This window comes from Vitis vinifera, chromosome 13 (genome assembly GCF_030704535.1).
Source record: "Vitis vinifera cultivar Pinot Noir 40024 chromosome 13, ASM3070453v1".
Lineage (NCBI taxonomy): Eukaryota > Viridiplantae > Streptophyta > Magnoliopsida > Vitales > Vitaceae > Vitis > Vitis vinifera.
Genome location: NC_081817.1, coordinates 17,149,079 through 17,168,387, shown reverse-complemented (window position 1 = coordinate 17,168,387; position 19,309 = coordinate 17,149,079). Strand labels below are relative to the sequence as shown.

General features: G+C 33.7%; 1 protein-coding gene across 4 annotated transcripts in view; it reads left to right on the top strand.

Annotated features, from left to right (window-relative positions):
• Window positions 1-6,878: 6,878 nt before the first annotated feature.
• Window positions 6,879-19,309, top strand: part of LOC100267671 (protein FAR1-RELATED SEQUENCE 3) — a 37,368-nt gene continuing 24,937 nt past the window's right edge. The window contains exons 1-4 of one of the 4 annotated variants that reach the window (XM_002272879.5): window positions 6,879-7,072; window positions 13,453-15,750; window positions 15,927-16,016; window positions 18,856-19,005. In XM_002272879.5, the coding sequence (XP_002272915.3) occupies window positions 13,525-15,750; window positions 15,927-16,016; window positions 18,856-19,005 (2,466 nt within the window). In that variant the 5' untranslated portion in view covers window positions 6,879-7,072; window positions 13,453-13,524. Of the gene's footprint in view, window positions 7,073-13,449; window positions 15,751-15,926; window positions 16,017-18,855; window positions 19,006-19,309 lie in introns of all 4 variants that reach the window. The other 3 variants (XM_059741624.1, XR_002031567.2, XM_010660709.3) reach the window with 3 other exon arrangements.

Sequence of the window (19,309 nt, the reverse complement as noted above, 5' to 3'; positions counted from 1 at the left end):
TTGTGAATAAATTGGCAATTCCCCAAGTATAAGGATGTAGTTGTAGCTTTAAAACCCCGATGAGTCGAATGTTGAACCTTAGAGAGGTGATCTTATGTAAGTGAGATGACAAGATCTAAAGAATGAAAGCTAGATTTTTGTAAAAATATCTTTCTTTTAATTTGCTTTAAGCAAGAGGGTTTGTGAATTTTTATTTTATTTTATTTTATTTTATGAAAACAAGGCAAATTCACCCATTTAACCAAATGTAACAAAATGTTGAGGAGAGGGAGGTTCTTTGGGTTCCCTTCTCACCATGGAATGATCCTTGTTTCTATTAACACAACTAAGACACCTAAAGGTCTCCTTAGTTAGATATTTTCAAGAAAATACACTTAAATTGAATTGAATATTTCAACTTGTTAATTGGATTCCCATGTAAATATTCAAACTTCCCAATATCTCTTTTATTTGCTAAATTGCAACATTAAGGGCTCAATAATGGTCATTTCAAATCAAAATGGTTTCATCATTAAGCACTTGAAATAACTTCAAGGAGCTCATAAACTTCAATTTCCAAATATTGAGATATGGTGATTTCACAAATGTTAAAGGAATCCAATTTACAAGCCAATTAAATCTATGAATACCCAATGAGTAAAGAACCATTCTAATAATAGAAGGGGATGTCTACCCCCTTTCCTCAACCCAAGAGATTGCTTGAAAGACATTATAATAAAATTGAACTGAAAGAATAAAATAAAGTATAAGAAATTAAAATTAAGAATCTTAAACTTAAATTTGAAAATGTATTGATTCAATGATAATGAAATATTCAATTACACTTAAGGAAAAAAATTCAAGAGAAAGAAAATAATCCAAACAAATTAGGAAAAATGGAAAGAAATTTATGAGCAAGATCTATCTGAGATCTCCTCCTCCAAAAGCCAAATTGAAGAACACCAAAAATAGATAATAAAGCGAAAGTTGGAGGAAGGAACCCCAATACGACCACCATTTTTCCTTTTTATAGCCTTCCTAACCAGCCCTAGGTGTTTCACCATGTGGAAGCATCCAAATGACAAGTGGAAGATTGAATGGTGGCTTGGAGATGACTAAAAAAGGTGGGCCCAACCCATGTTTACACATCAAGCACAAAATGGCATCACCATTGCCATAAGTAGTGCCACCATAGGGCTTAGTGCCAATGTGGTACCAATTTCAATTGAAGTAACATGCTCTCAATCAAAAGTGGTGTCATATACAATGATGGTGCCAACTTCTACTAAGAGCATTCATGTCTCTTCATCAACTTGTTTCAATGAGCAAATAGATCCAAAAATTATAAAAATTGGTCAAATTTAACTTCAAGAAGTCAGAAATCCAACAAAATTGGTTTTTAGCTTGTTTAGACATCCTTAACCCCTTCAAACACTTCAAAACTTTTATTGGTCAAAGTGAGATAGAACTTGAGAGCTACATGTGACCTTAGTTTTTCGATTCAATTCAAACCTCATTCTTATATCCAAGATGTCCCAAAAGGACCTTAAGATCATCATTATTCATAGAAAATAACTATAAATATAAAAAACTTAAAGAAAATGTGAAAAAATCGAGTATTCACAAGGTGGTATACAATTGGTTAGTTGAATGATGCTTTTAATATTATGATGAAGTTTTACAATGTGATATTTGCCTCTATTTTCATGCAATTTATAAAATTAATCAATTAGATAGATCAAATTTTAATATTAGATATAATTTTAAATTCTTGAATTATGTATATTATTATTGAATATCACAAATTATATCAAACCTATATCAATTTTTTTAATAAAATAACTAGATTATGTGTATTATTGTTTCTTATATTTTTTTTAATTTTATCGATATTTTTATGAATTTTTTTTATCAATTTCGATATGTTTTACATTGGAACATATCATAAAAATTTGATGGAAATTTTGACAAAAAATATCGATGGATGAAAATTAATCAAAATTTAGGAAATATTATGTTTTAAAATTTTTTCCTAAATTTTGATTAATTTTCATCCATCGATATTTTTCGTCAAAATTTCCATCAAATTTTTATAATATGTTCCAATGTATTCATAAAATCAAATAATCAATATATCCGTAAAAAAAAACTAACATTTTCATCCTTAGTTATAAGCAAGGATGAAAATATCGGTAATCACGGATATATCGGTACTTCGATTTTACAGATATATCGGATATATCGGAGATATATCGGCGGATATTTTGGAAAAAAATATCGGTAAGCTTAAAATTGTTAAAAACTCATGAAAATGTAAGGAAAACCTCATAATAATATAATTAGAAGTATAATAGACATTTTAAAGTTATTTTATTAAAAATTTTGATATATGTATAACATGATTTATCATATTTGATAATAATATCGTATGCATCGATAAAAATATGAAATTTATAAGTGTACATTTATTATTAAATTACACCTAATATTATGATATTTGATTATAATATGTCTAATTTTAAAATATATATTAATATTAAAATATGATCCATTTAATTCAATTATATTAAACAATATAAAATAAATTATGATATATATATAATTTTTTAATATTTAATTAATTATTAATGATATTAAAAACATTATGAAGAAAATTATTTAATTTTTATATTTTTGGTAATTAATTAAAAGATTTTGCATTTAATTATAAAATAATTATAATTAATTTGCTCTTTAAAATATTCTTTTAATATTTTTTTTTATATAATGAGTTTAGGTATATATATATTTTTTGCACATTATATAGTAAAGGGCTAGTTAGCCCAGATGGTAAGTTTGGTTTGGGGTTCAAATCCCCTCGGCCCTAAATGAGGGGGAGTGGGGGAACTGTAGTGCGTTTGACTTTCGTTTGACCCGCGTTGACCATGCGATATATCGGGAAAAATCGCCGATTTCAGCAAGAAATCGCCAAAATATCGCAACATTTTCTTCCTTGGTTATAAGTAATTATCTATATTTTCAAGAATGATTTTAAAGTCTTTATCAAATACTTAATTTTTGTAAGTTTTAATAATGAGGATGTGCTTTTAACTCTTCTAAAATTATTTTCAAAAGGAGTTGTAAGCTAACTTATCAACTATTTATTAAAATAATTTCATAAGTTTATTTTTTTACACTTATTTGAATCTTAAAAAAAATGACTATGAATGGATAAATAAATAAGAAAAAAGTTTCCATTCTTTTATTTTATCCATGAGAAGGTAGAGAGAAATTAAAACAGTAAAATTTTTAGGATTTAAAGATAACCTTAAAAAATGATTGTTAATTTCCAATTGATTCCCATAACTAGGTAAATTTAGTTAATTGGACCAAAGCTTAGCCTAGGGTTGCCTGAAAAACTTTAGGCCAATATCCAACCCATACAATATCATAGCTCACCTCAAGGCTACCTTTTTAATGTTAAGCTAAACTTTGAGTATTAATAAATTCTTTTATACCTACTTGTAAGTAGAACGTCTTCCCTTATAGGGCTAGATAAAGTTCTACTAAAGTCATGATCAATTCTCACACTATTTTTAATGACTTATTATTTTTTGTAGGTTGAATGAGTCATCACAACTTTAAAATGAATTTGCATAATTAAGAGATGATCACTAAATATATAATGTTAAAAAAAAAATCTACTAACCAAGGTGGGATAAGACTATGATATTGGGATATAGTCCTTAAAAACATGACATGATGTAGCAAATTTGGAATTCATTATTCCTTTAATGATATTTCAAGTTCACTTTTATCTACCCTTATTCTATACATTATTCTATATGACCATTTTGGCCTAGCATATCTTGTATTGTAAATGACTTGGGTGTATTAGGAGTTGCATGGAAGATCCAAGTCATAGGTTCCTTGTAAGTCGATGATTTGTTCACAACCAATTCGTAAACTTAAACAATCCATTTGAGGTTATAGTATACCATCTCCTAATTAAATGGATAATTGGTCTTAGCTATTAGGGTGGGTTTCCCATGGTGAGTGCACTAGTATGTAAGGTTACACATTGGACAAGACCTACGGTGAATCATGACATAAGACTATTAAGTAGTCATAACTTCACCAAATTGCTATTTTGTATTTGTCTCTCAACTTTTAGATAATATTGAGTTTGTGTAGATGCTGGCAGTGGTTTTAACTTGTGGGTGATATTGTAAGTTGATCATATATTCCCTATAAATTGGGTCAATATTGATGGAAGTCGATAACAATAAGTATTCTCAATAGAGACATTACAATATCTCATGGACTTTGAGACAGTGTGTCCCCTTTGGTGATCCTAAGGACATGTAATTATGAAATTTATGAGTCCACAATAATTCTTTTAGTGAAATTTGATATATACTCTTAGTGAACTATAGTATGTCATTTGATCACATAATAGGAGGATTTATAATTCAAGGATTGAAAAGGTAGTCTTGAAAGGTTGATATCTTTCACCTTGTTAGACTACAATATACATAGGGTACTAGAGTGTAGTTGACTTTCTATAATGAGATATTATATTAACTTTAGAATTAGATTCTGAAGGAGTTAGTAATGCCCTATGAGTCCTAGTGGTCGCTGCTCAAGTTTATATTCCCTTGATAACACAATTTATGATGGTTGAATGAGTTTTTAGTTCAATTGTGTGCATAAGGGCGTTTTGGTAATTATGTAAGCTTGCACATGGATAAGTGAGTGGTATCTTGAAACTGGGCCAATTGATTAATTGGAGCCCTATTGGGTTAATTAATTAATTAACCACTTTTTTAGGCTATATTAAGAGACTTAATTCTATGGTGGGCTCAAGTTACTTAAACCTAGTAGGATTTTGAAGTCTTGTCATTCTCTTATTAGAGTGAGAACCCTAACCTTCAGCCCTAAAATCTTCACTATCTTAGTGCCTAGATTCCAAAAGTAATTAGGTGAAAGATCTATTTGCTTACTAGATCTACTACGGTTTTGGAGTATTATACACCGACAGGATTCGATCCAAGAACATCTGGATTGCAAGTATGACACTAATATCTAAATCTATGAAGTTTTTGGTTTTTGAAAGCCATATTTTTCCATTGCGATAATTCTAGAGAAACCTAAGATAAGTTTCATGCACTCTCACGATCTAAGGCTTGGGAATGGAGCCATCTAGAGTTTCTCAACAGGTGCCTGTGACCTTGGGTTTCAAGCATTACAAAGTGGTGTTACATCTAATCCCAACCCTAATATGAGACTCTATTTGGCTTTACAAGAGGTGTATATCTATCTAGTTCTACATCTTATGAGACACGATAAGAGAATTCTACTTACATTAAAAGTGATTGTGATATCTTACCTCGATCAAGGAAAGAAGTCATTGATACTATACATACTAATGAACTCTTTTTAATTATATAAATATATTTTTAATTTATAAAATCTCATTACATTGAAAGTAAATAATAATTATGCAAGGAGGAAGCGAATCTTTATACCTAGGCACTAGATGGTTTCTTTTATTAATAAATATTATTATATTTATTAAATTATTGAACATACTAGAGACTTCAGTGGTATTTCCTGAAAGCTTAATATTATTAATTGTTCACACTGTTTATTTATACGTTAAGTTTAAAATTGCTTATTTTTATTAATGTATGAATATGTTATCTATTATTTTTATGTGAAAATATCTATAAAATTAATTATTATGTTCTTCTTATTTTACATAATTAAAAAACATAAAACTAATAATTTAACAAAATAGGAATTTTACTTTTTCCAAATATTCCAAAATAGCATAATTTATTACACTAATAAATTTTTGTAATTATTAATAAAGAAGTTGGTAATGGACTAATAATTAGGATTTTTCATTATATTTGGTTGTTAAAAAATATTTAAAAATTTCTAAATTAAGTTTCATTTATTACTCATTGATTTGTATGTGGCATATCTTTTTAATTTTAAGATTTGTGATTAAATTAGGCTTTGATCATTAAGATTAGTTCATTAATTTTCAGATTTTCAATTTAGAAAGATATCAAAATTCTATTTTTGTTTTAAATTTAATTGGAATTGATTCTAATTGATAATGATACGAGTCAATTATGTTTTGGGGTTCTAACTAAAAAAATTTCATTGGAATTTATGATAGTGAATTTTGCTTTTATTATAGGGTAAGAGAAAGGATTTTGAAAATTCGTATTAAATTAATTTCTAATCCAAATTTATTATTTTAGTGTCGTTGCTTTCATTTTTAAATAGGAATATACATAAACCTATGAAATTTAATTTTATTGAAAATTCGATGAATTATGAGGCAAAATAATGATTGCATACAATAAAAATTTGATTTCAATTTTAGAATTTTGTGGATTTATTTTAAATTCATTATTTTTACCCATATTAAGTACTTTTTCACGTGTTAGCTTTCTTTTTGAGTACAACTTTGTATAAGTCTTAGATAAGAATGTACAACGCACTAGAACACTCTTGTTGACAATCATTTCCTTTGACAGTGTTTAGAGTTCTTCAAACAATGTGATATGTCACACCAAGTAAATCCTTAACGCTTCCCTCTCTTACTAGACATATAATCAGTGATTTTAAATCAAGAGGTTAATCATACTCTGACAATTTTATGTAAGGTAGAGTTTGGTTTTTTGCGGTGAGAAAAATTTAGATCTAAATTTTCTTAGGAAACAAAAGGAAAAATAGATAAAATTAGAACATCTCTTGGTTATATTCGATTTTTCTCTTAAATTCTGGACTAACCTCAAGTCGGGCTTGGGCCTCACTATAGGGGGCGTGAGCCCAGATGAAGAATGCCTGAGGACGGGCCGGCCCGCTTATATTTGAACTGGTTTAGATTAAGGGTGTAACCCAAGACCCGAAAAGGAAATTTTCAAAAAAGAAAGAAAAACAAAGAAAAAGAGGTTGGAAAGCAGTGAGCAGTGGGTTCTGTTTGGGGCGGTACTCAGACTCAACTGGTCCAACAAATTGGACCTCACCCCACCGGAAAACCTACACACACCCCCGCTCTCTCTCATTCCCCAAAACACTGCGTTTCATCTCTCTGGTATGCTTTTCATCTCATCAAACCTTTTGCAAATGGCGAACAACACTAGGGTTTTTTTTTTCCCTGATTATGTTACAAGGCCCTGTTTGGCTGCATTTCTGTTTTGGAATCCCAATTATAATTCACTACTCAAGGTTGGGCGCTGCTCATGGGTTGAATTTCCCACAATTGGGGTTTCTGGAAATGTTTCCAAACACTGCCACTGTGTTTTTCTGGTAATTTCTCTAGCAGTTGGCTACAATGTGTATGTGAAAGCATTTTTAGGTGGATCACATCGTTGCACTGAAATCTAATCATATTATTTCTTTTATATTTACAAATTTAATTCAAATGCGCCTTGGCCAGGTGAAATGCTCATCTGAACTGTTTTGCTGAATTATCAAATTGTAAAGGTTTTTCTTTTATTAAATCATTGGTGGGAATGAGGGTCAACCTTTTTCTTTTTGGTGATGCTTTCAATTTTTTGTTTTGGAAAGATAAGAAGAATAGTAGTTATTATTGTGTGTGATTCTGATGCATTTGATGCTGTACTTTCCCCTATTTTTATACCAAGAATAAAAATTAAATTGATTAAAAAATGAAATTGATTTATTATACTCTAAGCCCATTTTTGGTTGGGTTAATATAGGATAGGAAATGTACATCCTAAAATATCATTTAAGTGGCATATAGAATTCTTGGATATTATATCCAATGGAAAAGATATCATGGGATGTTATATCCAATGGAAAAGATATCATGGGATATTATATTCGATGGGATATGTTAGGTTATGCTCATATTTGGTTTGTAGAAGGAATAAGAAATAAAATAAAAAATATATTGGATTTTAATGTTTGATGTTTATTTGACATACAATTCCATTCCAATATTTACTACTAAAAAAAAAAATATAAAATCTCTCTCATGTTTAGTATTATTTGAAAATCGTTCTACAATTTGTAATTTAGTTCTTTGGTAATAAATAATAATATTCAATGCTTCATGGTTAAAATATTTAAAATTTATAAATAAAAAAATTATTTTATGTTTCTAAATATATAAAAACATTTGGTATATATATATATATATATATTAAATAATACATATAGTAGTATTATTTTTTGTCATAATTTTTGTGGGAAAACGTGAATTATGGTTGTAAATTAATGGTTTGTATTTTGTTGTGTATAGTAATTATGCTAGTTTAGGAGAGTTTGTTTGTAACAGCCAAAATTCCTAGAATTAGGTTAATTTAATTAGTTTCCTATTTTGTTGGTCAAAGCCTTGGATACGGTGGTAGGGATAGAAATAGTGTTTAGGCTGACAAGGAAGGCTTTATGAGATGGTGAAAATTTTTTAAAGGATAGGAAGTGTGTAAGAGGGTATAGAGGTCGATTTGTGCATTCTCTAATCCCTTTCCTAACAGCAATAGGGAGGTCCTGGTCATCATTGTTCACATGAGATTCAGATTGCAATGAAGGATTAGAAATTGTTACCTCATTCTCAGAATTTGGGTTGAAGTCTTGGACTTGCACAGATTTAGGAACAACTGTCTTCTTCCTCGAAAACGCTTTGTCAAATCTCACATTCTCAGGGGCAGATTTTGGATTTTCAGGCACAGGTTCAGGCTGATTAGGCAGCACAAGTTCAGGCAGCACAAGTTTAGGCAGCACAAGTTTAGGTTGATCAGGCAATTTAGGTAAGATTTCAATCAAAGGATCAGTGGGACGAGATTGTTTTGACAAGGGAAGTGATGGCAGATAAAGGAATAAAAAATCCCCCCTATCCTTATCTTCCATTACCGAATTCTCCCCCTGAAGATAAGGAATGGTGAAATACGATTCTTGTTCATGGAAAGTAACATCTACCGAGACAGAGTATCTTTTTGATGGAGGATGGTAACACTTATACCCTTTCTGAGTTGAAGAATAACCCACAAAAACACATTTTAATGCCCGTGGATCTAACTTCCCCTTATTTTGATTATGAACATGGACAAATGCCACACACCCAAATATCCTAGGAACAAGATTATTTGTAGTGTGTAGGTTTGGATAGAATGTTGAAAGTATGTCCATTGGACTCTTGAATCCCAAGATCTTAGAAGGCAATCTATTTATGAGATGAGCAGTTGTAAGAACTGCTTCTCCCCAAAAGGATTTAGGCACATTTTTCTGAAACATGAAGGATCGGGTTGAGTCAAGAAGGTGACCGTTTTTTCTTTCTGCCACTCCGTTTTGCTGTGGAGTGTTAACACAAGATGACTCATGTATTATTCCTTCCCTCTGAAAGTATGGAGTTAGGATTTGATTAAAATAATCCTTAGCATTATCCGACCTAAATCTTTTGACATTGACCATAAATTGAGTCTTAATCACAGAACAAAAATTTGGAAGGACAGTACTGACATCAAATTTATGTTTGAGCAAAAAAATCCAAATGACTCGAGTACAATCATCAATGAATGAAACAAACCATTTAGCCCCAGTAATGTTAGAAATAGGAGAAGGACCCCAAATGTCACTGTGTATGAGATAAAAAGGAATAGAACTTCTTTTATTGCTAACTGGAAAAGACACACGTTTGTGTTTAGCAAGTTCACACACTTCACAATGAAAATGTTCGACGTCTAGACCTTTAAATAAAGAAGGAAACAAAATTTTAATAACCCTAAATGATGGATGTCCAAGTCGGCGATGATGAAGCTAAACTTTTTCTTTATTGAATGAAACAACTTCTGAGACAAAAGAATGAGATGATTTGCCTTTGGTAATGTTTGATTGACTTGGTGCTTTGAGATAGTAGAGTCCATCCCGTTCTCTAGCATGTCTAATCATCCTCCCCGAATCCTCGTCCTGAAATACACAATGACTATGATAAAAAACCACATTGCAATGTAAATCTTGAGTGAGTTTTTTGATAGAAATGAGGTTCGTGGTTAACCTAGGGACGTGAAGAACATTTTTTAACATCAGTGATGGGCTTATTTTGACATCTCCTATACCTGCTACAGTGGTCAAGGAGCCATCGGCTATGGCTATTTTTCTACTGCTTGAACATGGGAAATATGTGGAAAAAATGTTTGGTGAATGAGTCATGTGGTTGGTAGCACCTGAGTCAATGACCCAGGAGTTGGCAAAGGTTATATCCGAGACATTTAATCCAATAGAGAATGGAAACTTACCTGAATACGCCAATGAACCAGTACCTGCTGGTTTGTCAAGGTTGCAAATAAGAGACCTCACCCTCTCAACTTCTTCTTGATTAAGACTACCTATCTCTTGCGGTGTTGCTTCATTCTGTTGTACTGTTGTGACATGGGCCTGACCATTATTACTTGGTTGTTCTCCCTTTTGTCCCTACTCTCGACTTGGTGGTTTTCCATGTAGTTTCCAGCACCGCTCACGGGTATGGCATGCCTTCTTACAATAAGTTCACCATAAGTTGTCCTTGTAGTCACGATTTTGAGTCTTTGGTTGACTAGATCTTCGATTGCCAGAAACTAGTACTCTTTCCATATTTGTGGTTGAATTGTTACCACTGCCAACTGTCCGTGTTCTGTGGATTAAGCATCAGGCATCTTTTGCTTTCCTCTCCTCGAATTAATGCCACCACCTCATTAAAGCATAGAACTTCTTGCTTGCCAAGAATCTGGATTTGCACTTGGTCAAATTCTGGATTGAGTCCAACAAGAAAATCATAGACTCGATCTTGTTCTATGAAATCCTTGAGAATAGCAGCATCTTCGGGACACTTGGTCTTTATCACCCTGTAATGATCAAGTTCTTGCCATAAAGATTTCAATTGATTAGCATACTCAGTAACAGTTTTATCTCCCTGATTAGCAGCAACAGTTTTCACCTTGACCTCGTATACTTGGGCCGCATCTCTCGCCTTAGAGTACGTTTGTTGGATCGCATCCCAAATGTCCTTGGCAGTAGCTAGGAACATGCATGTGTCACTGATTTCAGGAATCATAGAATTCCACAATCATGCCATAATCATGGAGTCTTCTTCATCCCATGCTTCAAAATGAGGATCTCCTAGTTTGGCCCTGTACCCATGAGATGACTGATCTTCCCTTTCCCTTTCAACACGGTGCGAACAAGTTGGGACCATTTTAGATAATTTTTTCCATTCAGCCTATATGCAGCCTGGATATTCTGCAATTCTCCGGAATGTTGGGGTCGAATAATCTCCTCTGATTGGGCTGTAGTGGTTGTTTTTGCAATCTCTAACATTTTTTTATGGAAAAAAAGAAAAGGACAATTTCTAGGTGATTTAGGCAAAGCATGTGGGTCAACAATAGACAACGTTGAAGGCCAAGAGATCAAATTGACAATGAAGGCAAAAAAACAAATGAATGGCAATGAAGGCCAAAAAGAAAATGAAAATTCCAGGAGAGGAAACAAATGCTCGGTTTTGAGTTTCAAAAACAGTAGAAAAATAGGGCACCGTATTCAGCAATGAAGGCTGAAACATAATAAATTCCAAGGATCCTAATTCAGCTCTGATACCATGATGTAAATTGAGAGAGCAGAATTGTGGAATAATTTTATTTTCATTCATCACAGAAAACTACATTTGGTGTTAGCTTTATACAGAAAAAGCCTAGCTATAGAAAAGGAAACTAATTACTAGGCTATATCAAATCCCATGATTTATGGGATACTCTTAACAAAATAGGAAACTAACTAAATTAACCTAATTCTAGGAATTTTGGCTGTTACAAAAAAACTCTCCTAAACTAGCATAATTACCATACATAGCAAAATACAAGCCATTAATTTACAACCATAATTCACGTTTTCCCACAATTTTATACATTTATTTATTTATTTTCTTTTTTTTGAACTATAAATTTAAATTTTTTAATTCTGAAAAAGGAGAAATATAAAAAATTGAAAAAATTATATGAGATATGTATATCTTGTATCTTTATTTAGGAGGGAAAATAAAAAAGAGGTTGAATAATATATCTCATCATTTATCCTATCTCATGTTTGATTGAATAGGGGATATGATAAGTGAGGGGATAGACTATGTTATCTCGCCCTATTTTCATATCCCATGCTATATCTAGCTAAATATGCCTAACCTAGTTTCTTAAGACTAGGAATCACAATTTTCAAGGCTTTTGGTTTACCATCCTCATCTTGATAGGGTGAATTTGGGCAAATTTTTAAAGGGTAGGAGTAAGTTTATGAAAAAAAATGTGGTACCAGCTTTTGGTTCTTTCATGATTGGGGTATTGACCACCTTTGCACCTCCTTATAGGCAGATGTGCGTTCCTATGCTTAATGTTACAAAGTTGGTGACATATGAATGTTTTGTTTTTTATCATCAGTTGTTTATAACGGGATGTGAATAATATTTATTTATTTATTGTGTTTATTCAAGGCATTTTAATTATTTACATAAAGTCTTTTTTACACCTTGTATCTTATAGAACTTGTTTAAAATTTGCAATAAAACACCACCAGTTAGCATGGACCAGTCCCCACCACTCTCTTTTCCACCCCATCCTACGTCATCTTTGCTTAAATGCAGATCAAAACCCTTTTCTAATGTGTGGATGAGGATTGGACTTGCACCACTGCCCTATCTTGAGTTTGAGAAAGACATGGGGATAAATTATTTTACTTTAGGGTCAGGGTCATGGGAGGAGAGATCTGTCCCATACTTGCCCATTTCCATTTTCTGCTTAAGACATCTAATATCTTAAGATATCCATCTCAATTCTGATATTGCTCAATCTTTCTGGAAGACTGTATCACCTTATATGTTGAAAAAATAAATAAATTTTTTGAAATATTGCTAATACATGAAACCAGAACCATTGGACCTGATCCAGTTGGATCCTTTAATGCAATATTGGATCTCCTTATTGGAGTGCACTGTGTCCTTGGATTTGCTCTTCATTACGGTCCCACTTGTGGCTTCATTTTTCGAACATGCAGAAGATGGATGGCATCACTTTTTATTGTTTATTATGCTTTTGATTATCACCATTTGACCTAGTTTTTTTATAAAAATGGCTATGGCTAAGCAAACTTGGTCGAGGATGCAACCATGCTTCCTCAATATTTGATTGGATGTTGAATCAGTCTTGTTCAACTTGGTAGTGTTAGTGCCACTCGGTTCCATGTGAATGCAAAGATTTTTAACAAAGAACATCTAGAAAATCCCAAAATACCAAAATCAGAAAAATTAAGGAACAATATGGCAGCAAAAAATGATTTGCTCCCAAAAGTCATTTTAGGCACTAAAGCAATGGTTTATCACATTGATGCACAACATTTATGTATCTATAGTTTCTTTATATGTTGCTGTAATAGATTTATCCACTTATCCCAGTTGGTAAATAATGTTGGGTGTTTGCACTTTTGTTGTAGCAGTGTTAAGCATGTGGAACTATTCATAGCCTTCCCAAAAATAACAGTACACGGATATATATCCACCCAATAAATATGAACACTGAAATGGTGGACATGGAAGGACAAAACCGGGAAAAATGTGCATTAGCACATGCTGAACCTAATAAGGGAGAAAGACAAAATATGATTGAAAATGCTACACAGAGAGAGGTATCCAGTCAAGATGATGATGGGGGTGCAAAACCACATGTGGCCATGGAATTCGAATCAGAAGAAGCTGCCAAGACCTTCTATGATCAATATGCCAGGCGTGTGGGTTTTAGCACCCACGTAGGTCAGTTCAGCCGTACTAAGCCTGATGGGCCAATCATTTCTTGGGATTTTGCATGTTCTAGGGAGGTTTTTAAAAGAAAGAATGTTGAAAGCTGCAATGCAATGCTTAGGATAGAGAGAAAGGATTCAGACAATTGGATTGTGACAAAATTTGTGGAGGACCATAACCATTCTACAATCACTCCCAGCAAGGTCCATTACCTTCGACCCCGTAGGCATTTTGCTGGTACTACAAAAAGTGTGGCCGAACCATATGATGCTCCAAGTGATATCTATGTTTCCATTGATGGAAATCATGTATCTTATGAACCAATTCGTGGAGTTGGAAATGCCTCCCCTCTAGAGCCAAATCTCCCAGCTAGAAGTATTGGGCCCGCCAATTATGTTAGACCTACCCGAAAAAGAACCCTTGGAAGAGATGCTCAGAATCTCTTGAATTATTTCAAGAAGATGCAGGCTGAGAACCCTGGCTTCTATTATGCAATCCAACTTGATGATGATAACCGTATGACTAATGTTTTTTGGGCTGATGCAAGATCAAGGACAGCTTATAATTACTTTGGTGATGCAGTCATCTTTGACACAATGTATAGACCAAATCAGTTTCAGGTTCCATTTGCTCCTTTCACCGGGGTTAATCATCATGGTCAGATGGTATTATTTGGCTGTGCATTACTTCTGGACGAGTCCGAGTCTTCCTTTACGTGGCTTTTCAAGACATGGCTATCTGCAATGAATGATTGCCCTCCTGTTTCTATAACCACAGACCAAGACAGAGCCATACAGGTAGCTGTTGCACATGTGTTCCCAGAAACTCGCCACTGCATTTGCAAGTGGCACATCTTGAGAGAAGGCCAAGAGAGGTTGGCTCACATATACCTTGCTCATCCTTCCTTCTACGGAGAGCTGTACAGCTGTATCAACTTTTCGGAGACAATTGAGGATTTTGAATCTTCATGGGCCTCTCTCCTTGATAGATATGATCTACAGAAAAATGAGTGGCTCCAAGCAGTATATAATGCTCGCAGGCAGTGGGCCCCAGTTTATTTTCGGGGCACTTTCTTTGCTGCTATTTCTTCAAACCAAGGGGTTAGCTCCTTTTTTGATGGTTATGTGAATCAACAGACCACCATACCAGTGTTTTTTAAGCAGTATGAAAGGGCTTTAGAAAATTCATTGGAAAAGGAAATAGAAGCAGATTATGACACAATTTGTACTAACCCAGTACTGAAAACACCATCACCAATGGAACAACAGGCAGCAAACCTCTATACCAAAAAGGTTTTTGCAAAGTTTCAAGAGGAATTAGTTGAAACTTTTGTTTATACTGCAAATAAGGTCGAGGATGATGGGGTGGCCAGTAAATACAGGGTTGCTAAATATGAACTTGATCACAAAGCGTACATGGTTACATTGAATGTTTCTGAGATGAAAGCAAGTTGCAGTTGTCAAATGTTTGAGTACTCGGGCATTCTCTGTAGACATATACTGACAGTATTTACTGTAACTAATGTTCTTACTCTTCCATTCCATTACATTTTGAAGAGATGGACAAGGAATGCAAAGACTGGGGTTGGATCAGATGAACAAGAATTAGATCAACATGGTATTGAGTCTCTGACTGTGCGCTTCAACAATCTCTGTCGAGAAGCCATTAAATATGCAGAAGAAGGAGCTATTGCTGTAGATACCTACAATGCAGCAATGGGTGTTTTAAGAGAGGGTGGAAAGAAAATTGCTGCTGTGAAGAAAGTTGTTGCTAAGATTATACCTCCCACCTCTCAGGGCAGCGGAAATAATCAAGAAGACAGTAACAAGAAATCCCCGGTATCAGCTTCTGAAATTGCACCATCTTTGTGGCCTTGGCAAGATGCAATGCCCCATCGCTTTAATCTTAACGACATTGGAGTTCCTGTTGCTGATTTGAATCAGCCTAGCATGGCGCCTGTGTCTATTCATCATGATGGTGGTCCCTCTGATAACCCGGTAAGAAGTAGAGAGCTTTATATTCCTTTTTTCCCCTTTAAAATTATTTTCTGATTTTACTAATTGTTGCGGTTCATCGTATTTTATCTGTTATCCATATATTTCTCTTTTAATGCATATTTGTGAAGAATTTTTCTTTTTTTGTTACTTCATTTGACTATCTTTTATTGCTTTAGGTGGTTCTCACTTGTTTTAAGTCCATGACCTGGGTCATTGAAAATAAGAATTCAACACCAGCTGGTAAAGTGGCTGTCATCAACCTGAAGGTGTGCCTTCTGTACTTAACTACATTTCCTATCGGCAGGTCACTTTTGTAAACTCAAGCATTGTGCTGCATTCTGTCTTTGTTCCATGTGGTTATGGTGTTTTGCCACTTTGTATCTAAATAATGCGTAAACCTGATGCTACATGAATTATAGATGTTGGAACTCTTGATGCTGCCTTAATTATAAAAGTGGGTATTGGTGTTTTCTTTAGTCTTGCCAATGCAATGGCCCTTCCCCCTCCTAAATAAAAAAAAGAAAGGAGAAAGAAAATGTTTACCATCCCTTTCTACATTGCCCATTAATATTGGGGCTTTGGCACAAGCTTTTTAGTCTAGCCTAGATGGATTAGGTTCCGCCCAAGAGTATATGTGACATGATGGCCTTCTCATTTAAAGGTTTGTGGAGTTCCATTAGAGGCAAGACCCTTTGGCTAATCGCTTGCCTAACTATGCTTTGGATTGTGTACCGAAAGATAAATGCTAGGATCTTTGAAGAAAAGTGAAGAATGGAAGAGATGTTGTGAGATCTACTTCACTTTTATTCCTCCTTGTGGGCCTCTTGTACCATTGCCTTTAGAGTCATTCTACTTGATGTTATTGAACTTAGTTGGCTTTCGACTTGTAAATCAGTCTAGTCTAGTCTAAGAGACATTATACTTAATACCCTTTAATCAACTTCGTTTAATTTGATAACAATTTTGTATCTCACAAAGCATTTTTTTTATCAAACTTAATTCTATTAGCATATCCAAAACTATTCAAGAGGCATTAGGGCCATGAGGGGATAAGAATTAGAGGAAAGCAATGCAACATGAGATGAGTGCCTTGAAAAAAATCAAAATAATAATCCCTACGAGATTGTAGATCTTCCTATTGAGGACAAACAAGCTGCATCAGATAGGGGAGAAAGTTTCTGACGCTACATATGTATGAGGTCCTCTTAACCATGTAGACATGTTATAAAGTCGTGAGGATCCTTTTAGGTCCAGAGCGAACAATATTTACATGGTTGGGTGTGGGTTATTACAACATGGTATCAAAGCTAATCCTTGACCTTAGTGTGGGGGTTTGTTTGGCCTCATGAAGGGTGTTTGTGTGTTTGATTCCTCAATCCTGTAGGATGTAATGAGGATGTTGCGTCTGCATGGAAGGGTGTTTGTGATGTCCCATATCGGATAAAGGAGAAAGTTCTTGATGCTATATATGTATGGGCTCCTCTTAACAATGTAGACACGTTTTAAAGCCATGAAGACCCCTTTGAGTGCAAAGCGGACAATATCTATTGTTACAAGTGTAAGAGGGTGTTTAGAGCAAAATATAGGTCAAATGGGACATTTGAGAGGTACAAGGCAAGATTGGTAGCTAAGAGATATATTGAAATTTAAGGGATAGATTACTAAGAAACCTTTGTTTCGATGGCAAAAGATGAATGTTATTCATATATTGTTATCCCTTGCTATTAAAATAGATTGGCCCTTATAGAAGTTTAATATCAAGAATGCATTTCTTCATGGAAATTTAGGAGAGGAGGTTTATATAGAGATGCCACTTGGTTTGAAAGAAAATTTCTAGGAGAATAAGGTTTGTCAATTGAAGAAGGCTCTATATGGACTTAAACAGTTCCCCAGAGCTTGGCTTGGAAGATTTACTAAGGCAATGAAGAATATGAATTACATCTAAAGCCAATGGGATCATACTTAGTTAAACACTTTGGGAATCGAAAAATAGTCACTCTCATTGTGTAAGTTGATGATTTTGTTGTGATAGAAGTTAGAAGAAATGAGAACATTAAAAGAGAAGTAGAAAAAAGAATTTGAAATTAAAAACCTAGGAAGACTTAAATATGTTTAGGGATTAAAATCACTCAGCCAAAGGAGGGAATTGTAATTTCGTACCAAAGTATATCTTAGATCTCCTTAAGAGAAACCAGACTTTTGGGGTGTAGTCTGATACATCCATTAAGGCTGATCACAACTTGATGAAGGATCAGAAAATTCTCCTGTTAAGAGAGAGAGGTATCAATGCTCGATAGGTACCTTATATAGCATATGTTGTAAGTTTGGTGAACCAATTTATGCATACTCCCAAGGAGAGGTACGCATGGAGGTGGTTACTCAAATGCTTGGATACTTGAATAACTCATGATAGTGGTATTTGTTTTAGAAAACTAGGAAGGTGACAGTTGTAGTTTATATGATTGAGCAGGATCAATCACTGATAGGAAGCTATCATCCATCTAGCTACTGTAGTCCTTTTCAGGGAATTTGGTAACTAAGAGAAGTAAGAAATGGTATGTGGTTACTAGGTTGAGTGTTGAAGCAAAATTTCGAGCCATGACTAAACTGGATAGCGGGTTGATGTGCATCCGTCAGGACAGTTGGTGAACATACTTGCTAAAGACACTTGCAGCTCAACCATTTCAATGTATCACAAACAGGTTGGGAATAAAGAATATTTACATACTAACTTAAGGGGGTATGTTAGAGAATCCGTGCAGTAACGGTCGGATTATACAGTCTATATAGGCTTGGGATTTAATTTGGATTTTTTTCTATGCAATTGACTTAATATTTATTTCCTGTAATTAGTAGCTGATTTATTTTAGTGGCTGATTTAGTGGAATGATTATAGGCTTAGAATATAATAATTTTCTTTTTCCCATTATAAACATTTTAAATAGGTTGGAAATATATCTAATGACTACACAAGTATTATTCAGAAATCATTCTCTGTTTTCAGCGAGCATAGGGTGAGCACAACAGTTTGCTGTTGATATTTTTGCATTTTCAAGTTCAGTGGGTTATTCTTTTTGTCTTTGGCTTTTCTTTTTCTATCCTTAGCTGCAAGATTATGGAAAAAGTCCTTTGGGGGAGACAGAGGTGCAGTTTAGGTTAACAAGGGTCACACTGGAGCCTATGTTGAGATCCATGGCCTACATCAGTCAGCAACTATCAACTCCAGCTAATAGGGTTGCTGTTATCAATCTTAAGGTATGCACACCCAAATTTTGGACCTCTTTGATCTCATTTTACCTTTTGTTTTAAAACAAGTAATCTACTTTTTGTACCAGAAAAACAAGTTATTTTTCCCTTTTAACTCTTTGTTTTATGTTAGTCACATGTTCAATCTGAGATGCTTCTTAGCTTTATTTTTTAATTTATGTAATTGTTTGAATTGGCTTTTGAAAAGCCAAAAGCTCTTTTTTAAGCTTAATGAGAGTTTTTGTACATGTTTGGCTTTGTTAAAAGAGCTTAATATAGAAACCAAGAAAATGTTCATTTCGATAGAAAAACA